General features: G+C 39.1%; 1 protein-coding gene across 1 annotated transcript in view; it reads left to right on the top strand.

The window, feature by feature from the left end:
- The window catches only part of vwde (von Willebrand factor D and EGF domains), a 252,680-nt gene extending 239,718 nt beyond the window's left edge, over positions 1–12,962 (top strand). The window contains exons 34-37 of the mRNA XM_078238337.1: positions 2,762–2,857; positions 3,101–3,196; positions 7,954–8,051; positions 10,677–12,962. Coding sequence (XP_078094463.1) covers positions 2,762–2,857; positions 3,101–3,196; positions 7,954–8,051; positions 10,677–10,697 — 311 coding nt within the window. The 3' untranslated portion in view covers positions 10,698–12,962. The remainder of the gene's footprint in view (positions 1–2,761; positions 2,858–3,100; positions 3,197–7,953; positions 8,052–10,676) is intronic.
- Positions 12,963–13,177: the final 215 nt, after the last annotated feature.

Here is a 13,177-nt window from a genome sequence, read left to right as displayed (position 1 = left end):
CAGCTGGTGATCAGAATGTTGGCAGGGCAGCCATATATGAAGTCATCAAATTTCTGACGTGAAGACTAGGGGAAGGAGTTCCTTCTCAATCTGTGCATAACGACTTTCAGTGTTAGTGAGAGCCCTTGATGCAAAGCCCACTGATCTGCCATTCTGGATAAAGACTGCTTTGAGTCCGTACTGGGAGGCATCTGCTAATTAAAGTACAGGTGCTCAAATGTCGAAGTATTGTAGCACTGAAGGGGCTGAGAGCAGATGCTTGAGTTTGTTGAACACAGCAGTGTGACATTCCTGCCAACACCATTCGACATCCTGGTGACAAAGCTGACCGAGGGCAGGAAAAATGATTTTCCTTTCATAAAACCCTGTTGATGTTGCCATAATCATATTGTCATATTCTGATTTTCTAAGTGCCTTGTTATTAATATATTTGGAACTTCCCCCTACAAATGATATCAGGCTGACTGACCTATAGTTCACTGTTATCCCTTTACCACTTTTGCTTCCTTCCAATCCTAAGGAGATTTTCTTAGAATCTAGGAAATTCTGGAAGATGAAACTAGAAACAGGAGTAGGCTATTCAGCCCTTCGAGCCTGTTTCGCCATTCATTTTGATCATGGCCGATCATCAAATTCAATATCCTGATCCACCACTCTTTCCCCCCCCCCCCCTCCACCCCCATCCCCACCATATCCCTTGATCCCTATAATGCATTTGCTGTTTCTGTAACTGTCTCTTTTAAATAGGAGGTAGGCCATCAGGCACAGGAGGTTCATCAGCATTAGGTTTTTTTGTGTACTTTTTTTTTAACTAATCCTAATATCCTTATACCCTTGGTTCTCCACTAGCTCTGGAATATCTTTTCTGTCTTCTACTATTAAAAGAAAACAAAGACAATGGCCTGGATTTTTAGTTGCCTGGCCCATTGGATATGGGGAGGATGGGAGGAGTCAGAAACCTGGGGGAATAATCAGAGGCCTCTGTGTTGGACAATCAGAGACATGAGGATAATCAGAAATGTTTTAAAATGGAGGATAAGAGTCTTCAGGGGTGGGAGTGGTTGTCAATCATTGGGCTGCTCAAAGAAACTCAATGGATCCAGCAGGTAGGTGTAAAGGCAGTAACCTATTAGATAGAGCAAACCCTTGTCTGGATGAAGCTGCTGGGCTGAGGAAAGCTGACTCATCAGAATTAAAGTTGAACAACAATGAGGCTGGTAGCCTCATTATCATATTTAAAGTGCCAACCCATCTACTTGGAGCGGGTCAGTTGTCCGCTCACCTTTCTGCCTCTGTTAAAGTTGAAAGTGGGTGATTGGAAGGGGACTTTGGGTGCGGATTCTAATTTTTAAGACTTTAACCCCTCCCCCCACCGAAATAAACTTTTTTTCTTAGAATTCCCCCCAAAGTACCTGGCCCATTATATATTCCACATTATAATTTCTCCTGTCTCTGCTTTGAAGGGACCCATTTACTCTCGCTACTCTCTTTTCACGAATCTCATCTTTTTTACACATTTACAGAAGCTCTTATGAGCTGTTTTTATATTTCTAACCATTTTCTCTGATATCCTTTTTTTAAATCAATTTCTTCACTATTTGCTGAATTTTAAAATTTGCTCAATCATCAGACTTTTAACTTTTTTGACAACATTTAACACTACCTTTAATTTCTCTTATTTAGTTATTGCAAATTTCCCATGGAGTTTTTATTCCTTAAAGCAATATATATTCATTACAAATTATTAATTCATTCTTTAGGTTTTCCCATTGCTTATTGACTCTCATTCCTTTTTATCTAATTTCCAAATTTGCTTTGTTCAGATTTAAGACTTTAGTTTTGGACGTAACTAAATGGATCTCAAACTCAATATAAAATATTATGATCACTCTTCCACAGAGGCTCCTTTACTTCAAGCTTATTAATTAATCTTCTCTCATTCAACAGTGCTTGGCCTAAAATAACATATTACCTAGTTAGTTCCTTGAGATACCGATCTCGATAATGATCTTAAGTGTACTGTCTGTGATTGCTTGGGTAGCCAAATCACCTCCAATCTAGCTTCCTTGAAAACGGCCCAGAGACCGGAAGATGCCAGCAAATTGACACACTGCTCTCCCATGGCAATTTTTCTGCCTGGATCCTTCCAATTCTGCCTCCACAGCAATTTGAAAACCTGGTCCCACATTTCCATTATGGCTATTAGATCAAACCATCAATTGGTATATGTGCTGTTAATTCATCTATCTTATTGTGAACATTTAAGGAGGTCTTGTGGAGCAGTAGGTAACGTCTGCCTCTGAGCCAGAAGCTCCAGGATTGAGTCCCACCTCAGAACTTGACCAGGGAGGGCGTGTTCATAATGTAGCCAGCAGGGATTGTGTATCAATCTGCAAAATCCTTCCAACCTGCCAATGGCAGAGAAACACCTGGTCTGCCATGCTTGATACAGAGTGGCACCCCTCTGCCAACAGGCTGGTAACCTGTTCCCGGAGAAACCTCACCGTAGGAACAGATGAAAGTCTGCCTTGAGCACCTCTAGGTGTGGGAACAGAAACAAAATTGTGAATGTTTCACAAATTCAAATATTCCTTTACCTTTAACATTTGTTCTCCTTCCCTAAGTGCCCCTAAAGCCCTGTTATCTTTATTCAGCTCTCTGCCACTGGTGGGAACAGATGAAAAATCCCACCCAATATTTCAGTTGGTGAATGGACTATAAGTGTATGTTGTTTTTCTGACACAATTTTTTTACTTTAAAGGTGTCTGTGAGCCAATGTGCATGAATGGAGGAAAATGTGTGGGTCCTAATGTCTGCTCTTGTGTGTCAGGATGGAGGGGGAAAAGATGTAACATACGTAAGTCAGAATTTTAATGGAGTTCAAAATGTGCACTCATGCCAATGTTATTGGTTGATAGAGGCCTTATCAAGGCCTCCATTTCACAAAATTCTGCAGCTTTAAATGTGCTTTTATCAAAGTTATTTTGAACTACAAGCAAGGTATTCTTCAAATGATGCATTTCTGTTTTTTAAATCTATTAAAATTCAAATAAATTGAAGCATGCAGTAATGAATATCTTCTCATGTTATGCCAATTTAGCTGTCTGTCTCCAGAAGTGCAAGAATGGAGGAGAATGCATAGGTCCCAGTACTTGCCATTGCGTGCCTGGATGGGAAGGACTGCAGTGTCAAATACGTAAGCCATTTTCAAGACAGTTGCTTGTACCATTCTACTTTTTAAATTCTGAGGGTGCTTGCAAGTCCGAATATGTGTCAAATACATTGGATGGTGCTGAAAATTTGACAAACAAATGCAGTTGTCCCAACTCTTCCTTTTTTTTGTTCTCTCCTTTGACAATTAAATTCAACAACTGATGTTAAAATCATTGAATGCAAGAGCTCCAAAATTCCACGTACTAAATTGCAGAAGAGTTGCACAGTAAATCAGGAGATGTGCCCATCATGTGATTTGCAGAGCTATATCTGGCAGAATTTCTTGAGTTGGGTCATTTTTATGTACATTATACAATCTCCAATACAAATCTCAATAGTAAACCATACTGAAAGTGCTTGGAATTTTTGGCTGCAGTCATTAAACTGCCTAGTTTGGACAGACATTGCACCAATGAAATGAGGAGCAACAAAGTTTTTCTGTTAACTATCAGGTAGCTACACCAGGCTTTGTGCCCAGTATCAATAATGTTTTCCATTGGAGGATCTGCTGCAGGAGGAACAAATGCATTTCAAAAAGCTGTTCATAAAGCCAATGAGGCTGATCTCAAAAAAAGATGGAGAGTCTGACAAATTTCTATGCAAGGAAACTGTAAAAAATGTCTCCTATGTCATGTAGAGGTCATTGGCACTGTTGGCCAATTCTTTCATTAACAGATCTGCAAACAAGCGCCACAACAAATTCAATGACGTGACCAGAACTTTCAAATAGCATATGATCATTTTCACTTTTCTTTCTTGGATATCCTGGACATCAGCCCAGTCTTCATCCTTAAAGTCAAGACCATAGAACTAACCTTCCACACAGTTCTCTTATACAAGAGGGCAAAAACAAAGAAATCGTACAATATGTGCTACTATCTCTTCTAAGAGCATTTCTTGATATACAAGTTTAAAAGCTCCACTTCCACATCAACAGGGTGGCACAGGTTGAGTATCCTTTATCCCTCAATCTGAAAACTAAACACATCCAAAAACCACAATTTTTTTGAACCTCATCGAACTTGACTGCAGGAAGTCTAGATGTTTGTTTGCACAGTTTACCTTGCAATTTTTGTGGTGAACATGTCATAGTTATTACAGGTACTCTATATTTATTATTCAAGTGATACATCTTACTTTTCTAGCCATTTTATTTACTTTAAACAATAGCTAGCCTAGGCTTAGGCTATTGTAATTTAAGTTTACATGCAGTATCTGAAACAAAAATTATTTGAAATCCAAAATGCGATTGGCCCCATGGGTTTCAGATAAAGGATACTCAACCTGTACCACCACAGCTCTTGCACCAACTATGCAATGTTACCAGTAACCATCTTTCAATCACTAACCTTCACCGAATTTGCAGTCTTGTTTCAGGAGAAAAATATGCACAATGGCTGTGAAAGGCAAATAATCTGAGGTTACATTTCTCACTTCAAAGAGTTAAATTCCTGTGAGGAGAAGACAATGGTAGGGCACTCTGCTTTAACCGGGGGAGATAGCCAGATCAGTGACACAGTGACAGCATGTGTGTAATGGATTCACACCTACACAGCTGCCATAACATCACTGTTAAATAGCACACACTAAAAACACCCACACACTTTCCTATCTCCTTAATCTAAAGGCATTATCCTTAACCTCCATTTCTGTTGATAAAGCAATGGGCAGCATAATGAGGAAGATGATGAGGAGGGGAGAAGCAGGCAGAGCAACAAGAGAGAGATTTTTCATTGGATTTGTCATCCCAGAGTGGACAGTGAAGATGCCTACCCATGAATCCCTGGACCATTATCCTACCACAAGTTCCTCTGCCAGAATTCTCTTATTCTCACCCCTTGTATCACTTATTGTATCACTTTCACACATCACTTCAAGTTCATATTAAAGGCCACTCAAGGTTACACAGGCAGAAACTTCAAATATACAGTCAACAAATGCTCCATCCCAAGAGCAAACTGCTCCATCTGTCTCATATACCTTATGAGCAGCTAATCAGTATCAGGGATACTGACCTTCAGGTTCCTCATAGGAGAACTGCTAGATGAAGAAAAATAAAGACATGTTTAGTTATTGGGATATATAGTGTGAAGCATCAGTCGATAAGTGGCTCACCACAAGTTTGTTGTATTAAAAGCGAAGGTGTAGCATCTGTTGCTTTGTTATTTACAGTGATTACAGTCTTACAGGAAATTTCAAGCTGACTTATTCTATGATTCTATGATTTATTTATCATTGATATGGTCTTATGGGGAAAGAGGTCTAATATAATGTTGTTCAAGTATGATTATTGAATTGAAAGATCAGTGATTAATTGTGTTCTGATGCACATTCTAGCAGTTGCTTATGTCAGATCAATGTCAGATGTTGCACTTCTCCATCTACTACAAGTACTTCTACCTTTAAAACAATTAGAGCTATCCCTTCAGAGTTATCTGCTGCTGTTATATGCAACCAGGCTTTTTCTTATATGCAATAGGTAGAGCACAAGAGCTGGTGTATACTACATTGTCCTGAGGTGTGTGTTACATTTTAAAGCCCTTCAGGTCATGCAAACCCTGATGGGGTCATTATACATGGGTGCAATAATTACTCACAGGCCATCCATAGAGACGCATTCGTGCCTTGAAGGGCTTATAGAAGGCCAAAGGACAAATGCATCATAACAATTTCTAATCTCACAAGAATTGCAGGATTCCTTGCAGGTTGTCACACAATCTCTGTTTATGGAGTATATTTTATGCTAAGGAAGGTGAAGTGGACTAGTGTTCACAAAGGAACATCTTCAAACCTTGACTTTGTCAAGTCACAAAGTCCATAAACCTAATGTCCCTATCTCATTGCTGACTTGCAATAATGTCAAATTGAATTTATTCAGCAGTCTGAAAAGTGCATGAGTTAACTGATAAATATGTGCTCGTTTCCACATGGCTGCCTGAAATAAGTCGCAGCATAAAAATGGACTATGGTTGCGACCTTCATAGACATAGATAAAAAATGATAAAATTCTGCCCCCTAAGTGTCAAGTCAGGCAGGAAAAACGGTGTAGCCCGCTGGCTCAACTGCTAGCTTTTCCCTCTATATTTTTTGACGGTTCAAACAAAATGATGGAGCCAGGTCCCACGTCACACTGAGCTTGCCCTGCCAGGAACCTCAACCTTCATGAGATTAGTGCACTTTTTTAAAGGGTGCCACAATCTAAAATTAAAAAAAGGATCCCCCATCGACGCAAGGCCCCCCCACACACACATTCCACTCCCCTCCTCACAGACACAAGGAATCTCTCTCCCCATGGACGAAAGGAACCCTTCCCACGACATGGGGAACCCCTCTCCATGAACATGGGGAAACCTCCACAAACACCACGGTCCCCTCCACAGACACAGGGAATCTTCTCCCCCACCCTCTTCCACAAACAAGAGGTACTGTCTGAGCATGACCCTCTCCCTCCTGGTACTAACCTGAGGGTGGAGAATTCTGGTGAGAGAGTGCAGTGAGGGCAAATTTCTGTGGTTGCATATCATTACCATTTCAGTATCCCCAACCAGAAACATTCTGCACACCACTGTTCTCCAAAAGCTCCATGAGACCAGCTATATAAATGACTTTCACTACCAGGTCAAGGGCTCATTCTGGTGAGTAGCTCAATTCTGACTTTCCAAAGCTTCTCCACCATCTACAAGGCACAAGTCAGGGAGCATGATGGATTAGTCTCCAATTGTCTGTATGGGAGCAGCTGCAACTTCAGTTCAGAAGCTTAATAACATCCAAGACAAAGCAGTCCACTCAATCGATAATTCATTTACTAGCCTAAACATCTACCTATTCCATCACCAACATGCTGTGTTTACAGCCTGTACACTCTACACGATGCACTTCAGTAACTTGACACGGCTTCCTTGGCAGCTTCTGCTAAACCCATGATAGCCCCCAACTAGAAAGATGAGGGTAACAGGTGCATGTCAACACACTCACCTCCAAGTTCCCCTCCAATTCACACATCATCCTGATTTTGACACCTCAATGCATCCTCCTTCTTTGCTCAATCAAAATCTTTAAAGTTCCTACATAACATGTGAATGAATACAGACCGCTGCTTCACAGAGCCAGCTGTCTAATAATTTGTCCAGTCCCAATTTTGAAACAATAGCACATTTAAAAAATTCCACAATTTACAGATTTAATAAAATTGTTTTTTTAAAAAAAGAAATATATATGGAGATAGAATTTTTCATAAATTTTTCCCAATTTTTCATCACAACTTTGTTGGATCACTGAAAATACTAGATTATTGAGGAAATGACCCTACATGCCATTTCTCTGGAGTTTTGTACAATAATCAAAGATACGGTGGAAATTGTATGTGATGATAATGCAGTTGGGATCAGTTTAGCTATAAGTGAATTATAGCACCATAGATGGATGAAAAAATAAATGATCCAAATGAAGTCTGATTGAATAATGTGGCAAAAATCTTCCTGTCGGTAGTTTTAGCAAAATAATTTGCATGAGTATAACACAGAGTTTCTCATTTCGCAGATTTAGTTTTTGTTAAAATTTTTAGGAATTTCACCTGTCCTTCCCTCGGAAACTCCAATCACAATAGCCCAACATAAATCAGTACCTTTGGGAAATGGGGAGAAAATGGTGATTTATTAGTAAAGTGTCATCACTTTGTATGAAAATTGTATTATTTATATGGTTGTGCTATATCAATATGTTCTTTATTATGTTCCAAAGCTGTATGCCAGCAAAAATGCCTTTATGGAGGCAAATGTATTCTTCCAAATGTGTGCTCCTGTCGTCCAGGATATTCTGGATTCATTTGTGGCAAGAAGGTGAGAGGAACCCTTTTTGGAATATAATTATTATACACACTAGAAAGCAAAGTAACCCCCTTATAATACATTTTACAATCCGGGCTTGTTAATAGCTGAATATAGTATCCACTTTATTTGGTAAAACTAGACTGTTTGCACCCATAGTGTGCTATTTAACCTGAAGCTAAGATTCTGATCCCATATCTTCTCCCCCACAAACTCCTACCTTCATAGCATCACCTGTCACCACTGCAGCCTCATTCCACTTGCTGCAGAAACCTTCATTCGTGCCTTTGTCAATTCCAGACTTGACCATTCCAACACTGACCTTCCATTTTCCACCCTCTGCAGAACTCAGCTAATCCTAAACTCTGCTGCCCACATCTTATCTCGCACCACATCTTGCTTATCCATTACATTAGATTCCATTCCCCAAATATCAAAATTAAATTTTCATCTTGATATTTATTTCACTTCCTGGCCTCCTTCCTTGCCCTCCATCCCCCCACCCCACTATCCCATATCTCTAATCAATCTACAACCCACAGAGTCCTGTGTTCCTCCATCCCGGTTTGGTTTGATTTATTATTGTCACGTGTATTAGTATACAGTGAAAAGTATTGTTTCGTGCACGAATACAGACAAAGCATACCGTAAATAGAGAAGGAAAGGAGAGAGTGCAGAATGTAGTGTTACAGCCATAGCTAGGGTGTAGAGAAAGATCAATTTAACATGAGGTAGGTCCATTCAAAAGTCTGATGGCAGCAGGGAATAAGTCGGTTGGTACGTGACCTCAGACTTCTGTATCTTTTTCCCGACGGAAGAAGGTAGAAGAGACTATGTCTGGGGTGCATGGGATTGTTGATTATGTTGCCTGCTTTTCCGAGGCAGCTAGAAGTGCAGACAGATTCAATGGATGGGAGGCTGATTTGTGTGATGGATTGGGCTTTCTACCTGACCCTTATATTGCAGTCTTGGACAGATCAGGAGACATATCAAGCTGTGACACAACCAGAAAGAATGCTTTCTATGGTGCATCTGTAAAAGTTGGTGAGAGTCCTGGTGGATATGCCAAATTTTCTTAGCCTCCTGAGAAAGTAGAGGCATTCTGGGCTTTCTTAACTATAGTGTCGGCGTGGAGGACCAAGACAGATTATTGGTGATCTGGACAGCTAGAAATTTGAAGCTCTCGACCATTTCCACTTCATCTCCATTGATGTAGACAGGGGTGTTGTGCTCCACTACACTTCCTGAAGTCGATGACATGCTCCTTCATTTTGTTGACATTGGAGGAGAGATGATTGTTGTCGCACCAGATCACCAGATTCTCTACCTCTTTCCTGTACTCTGTCTCATCATTGTTTGAGATCCGACCCACTACAGTGATGTCATCAGCAAACTTGAAACTCGAGTTGGAGGGGAATTTGACCACAGTCAGAGGTGTATAAGACATATAGCAAGGGGCTGAGGACACAGTTGTGTGGGGCACCAGTGTTGAGGATGATCATGGAAGTGTTGTTGCCTATTCTTACTGATTGTGGTCTGTGGGTTAGGAAGTCTAGGATCCAGTCGCAGAGGGAGGAACTGAGCCCCCATGGAGTTTGGAGTTGTGAATAATGGTGTTGAAGGCTGAGTTGTAGTCAATTAATAGGAGCCTGACATAGGTATCCTTGTTATCCAGGTGTTCCAGGGTTGAGTGTAGGGCCAGGGAGATGGTGTCTGCTGTGGGCCTGTTATAGCGATAGGCAAACTGTAGTGGATCCAGGCAATCTGGGAGGCCGGAATGGATTTAATTTATGCCATGAGTAACCTTTCGAAGCACTTCATAATGATGGATGTTAGAGCCACTGGATGATAGTCATTAAGGCACGCTGCCTGGCTTTTCTTTGGGGATGATCAGGGATGATGGTCGTCTTCTTAAAGCAGATAGGGACGTCAGATTGGTTCCTTCTGCATCTACTGTTCAGTTGGTCCCATCACCAGCACTCGTGCCATGAGCTGATTAAATGCCAAATTCCAGAACTCCTTACCTAATCATTCTCCGATTCTCCACATCTCCTCCTGGAAGAAGAACCTCCTTAAAACCTTCATAACCCTGCATTGAGGAGTTAGTGAGTTTTGATGGACAAGCAGTGTCAGTGTTTTTAAGTGACAGCCATAACACACCTAATATATTCTGATGAGTCCAAAGAAAAGTTTAGCTTGGTTCTTGAGCATGTCCGCCAGTGTCATGAGAATCATGTTTGATTGGGATACTAAAGAATTTAAACTTGGCAATCTTTTTCTGGCTGACTCTATGTAAGTCCTAAAAATGTTACTCTATAGTAAAACTGCTTTTTAAACACAAGTCATTGCTGTTGATATTCTGTTTTTCCCTGTCTGCTCCAGCTGAGATCAGCTAATTCAACATAGTCGGTTTCTGTGGCTCAATTATATTTTTAAAAACTTCAACAGCTGTTGAACAAGTACTTCTTTGGACTATTGCCCTTAATACAAAATTATGTGACTAGTACACAATGCACAATTTGTAACAGACTTTTCCAATTAACACCAATGCAAATAAATCTTTGTCATGACGACAACTGAGCAAAATCTGATCATTCCCAGAGCATGCAGCTGTATTAATTGTTCTTTTTTTCCCAGGTACCAGTGAGACTGGGTTAGCTTGGCATGAGTGTCTAATATCCCTCCCAGCAATAAAGAACATAATGCTGAAGTTGGTTGTGAGAAATGGAAGTGGCTTTGCTCATTTATAAGGACTGCAAACATCAAAGGATGGACTGTGTTAAGATAAAAGATTGAAACCAAGGGTTTGATCCAAACAATGCACAGACACTTACAACTCAGTATTAAAAAATAGTGCTCTTCAGGTGTTCTTGAGTGAAGTGGTGTGTTTACAGTTTGACAGAGTATTGTGGGGTACTGTAAAGCAAAATGTAATTACTGCTCATACCACTTCTTCCTGTAGTTTTACTACCTCATAATGGAATGCTAAGGGCTAATTGTATCATCACTAATGGTTGTAGGACACACGGGAAATCATTCAATTTTCTCAAACATTTACATCATGCCCACCTACCGTGGAACTTTTGACTTCATTTCTGATTTGGCTACTGTAAGGTGTAGCAGATCACTGAATTGTTTTTTTAAATTATTTTTATTGCCTTGTTTCTAATTGCAGTTCCTGATTCTAATTAGATCTAGATGACCTGCAGTTATATTAAGGTTAAATTTAAAGCAAAAAATCTGTTCTTATTAAGTGTGTTCCCTGTCTCCAGTGAGCAAACAAATATGTCAGGTGGATTTGCCCTGTGATGTAAAACTGACGAAGAACCTCTCTGATTCTGTCCCTCGCTTGTGCTAAGTTAGAAGTTCTCAGCTACATGACACAATTACCTTCAGCATCCCTAAGGAGTGAAAATAAGTGTGCGTGTGTGTGCGTGCGTGCTTGTCTGTTGAATTAGAGCACACAGTACACTTGAAGAACTGTTACTTGGCATAATGAACCAGAAGATTAAAATGAAATTAAGGCTTAGAATTCCTCTCACTGATGTCAGTGAATGAACATTTAAAATACCATACAACATTCCTCTGTCAATTTTTGTAACAGAAGCATTAGTCCATTGATTTAAATCAGTTAATGCTGCTATTAAGATAGTGAACAGAGAAATGTCTTGCAGATATATTGAACTTGCATCCTCCGATATTCCCAAATGTAATTTTTGATCATGAAATATAAAACACTTAAAATCCTGCATTCTTCAAGACGTGTAATTATCAGTTAATGTATAAAAACGCTATGATGGGTTGATATGTATTAATATGGACATATTTTTCAATTGAGTTACCGAAACCTGTCAGAAACACAACCATGCATATTAAATGGGCATTTTATAATCCAGATACAATCGATTCCTATAGCGTGATGCAATTCCACCACCATTCCTCTTATCCTCTTTTGCAGATTTGACAAAGACCAATGATGATCTAAGCAATTAATTAAGCCAATTCCATATCATTATCATTTTTGATTATTGTTAAATATTTACAGATCTAATCAGCATGTCAAAGAGTGTGGCGTGGAGGAGACACATTTTTTAAATCCATTTACATGATTCCAAGAATTTCAAAGTACTGGAAGAATAACCATACTTACATAACTATATTACATTTTTGTATGGCATTTCCACACAAGTTGCAGACTAAGGTTTTAAATTTTAAGGAGGTGGATAATAGTTTTTGTTACCTGTGGTATGATCTTGTATTGTGATACATGATGGAAAAGGTAATATGGGAAATAATTAACATGATCCCAAATGTTTTTGTCATTAAATGCTAGGCCGAGCTTCAATGTGCTAATTAACAATATTCACATAAAGTCACAAGATTCATGCACATGTTGCTATGCTCCATCAGCTGCATGTTACGATATTGTCCTGTACAATATTTACATTTTTTCCAATGTATATTAAGTTAAAATTGTTGTTTATAAACTTTTTGTTCAAGATTCTATTTTAAGGTGAATATTTTATATAGACTTAATAATCTAAATTAGTCAGTTTAGTAAAACCGTTTACTGTTTTAAACTTCTATAGGTAAAACAATAATAGCCATAGTATACTGTCAACGATGACCCATGCCCCCTAAGATTTCTGATTTTTGTGCCAACTAAATTATTGAAATCGGCATAAAAATACTGAAAATTAAAAACCGTTGCACAATACATTTGTGTATACAACACACCAAACTGTATTGCCTTATTAATGCCACAATAACTTTAGTTTTTGATTCCTTTTTCTTTGAAATATTAAACATTGTATATATAAATCTGACTTGTGTGAACATTAAAGTTTTCATGTAATGAAGTATTTGATGTGTGTTTTTAAGTACTGAGTTGTAAATCCTGTACATTCGGAATAAACAAATGAAACCTGAGGCATTGATTTTGTATGTATATTTAAATATCAATCAGAACCTATGGATCTCTGCAAATATTTCTGTTGTAGTGATGGTTAGTAAAATTCCATTCTAGCATTTTTTTAAAGAAAATTATTCACTTAGCAGCTTATAGTGTAGAGTATTGTTATTACCCCATTAGCTGACTCAGATCCGGTCTTTGTGGCTTTTTATAACTTAAATTAAAA

Source organism: Mustelus asterias, chromosome 2 (assembly GCF_964213995.1).
Source record: "Mustelus asterias chromosome 2, sMusAst1.hap1.1, whole genome shotgun sequence".
NCBI classification, from domain to species: domain Eukaryota; kingdom Metazoa; phylum Chordata; class Chondrichthyes; order Carcharhiniformes; family Triakidae; genus Mustelus; species Mustelus asterias.
The sequence above is the reverse complement of the archived record's forward strand: the minus strand, read 5'-3'. Positions and strand labels throughout refer to the sequence as shown.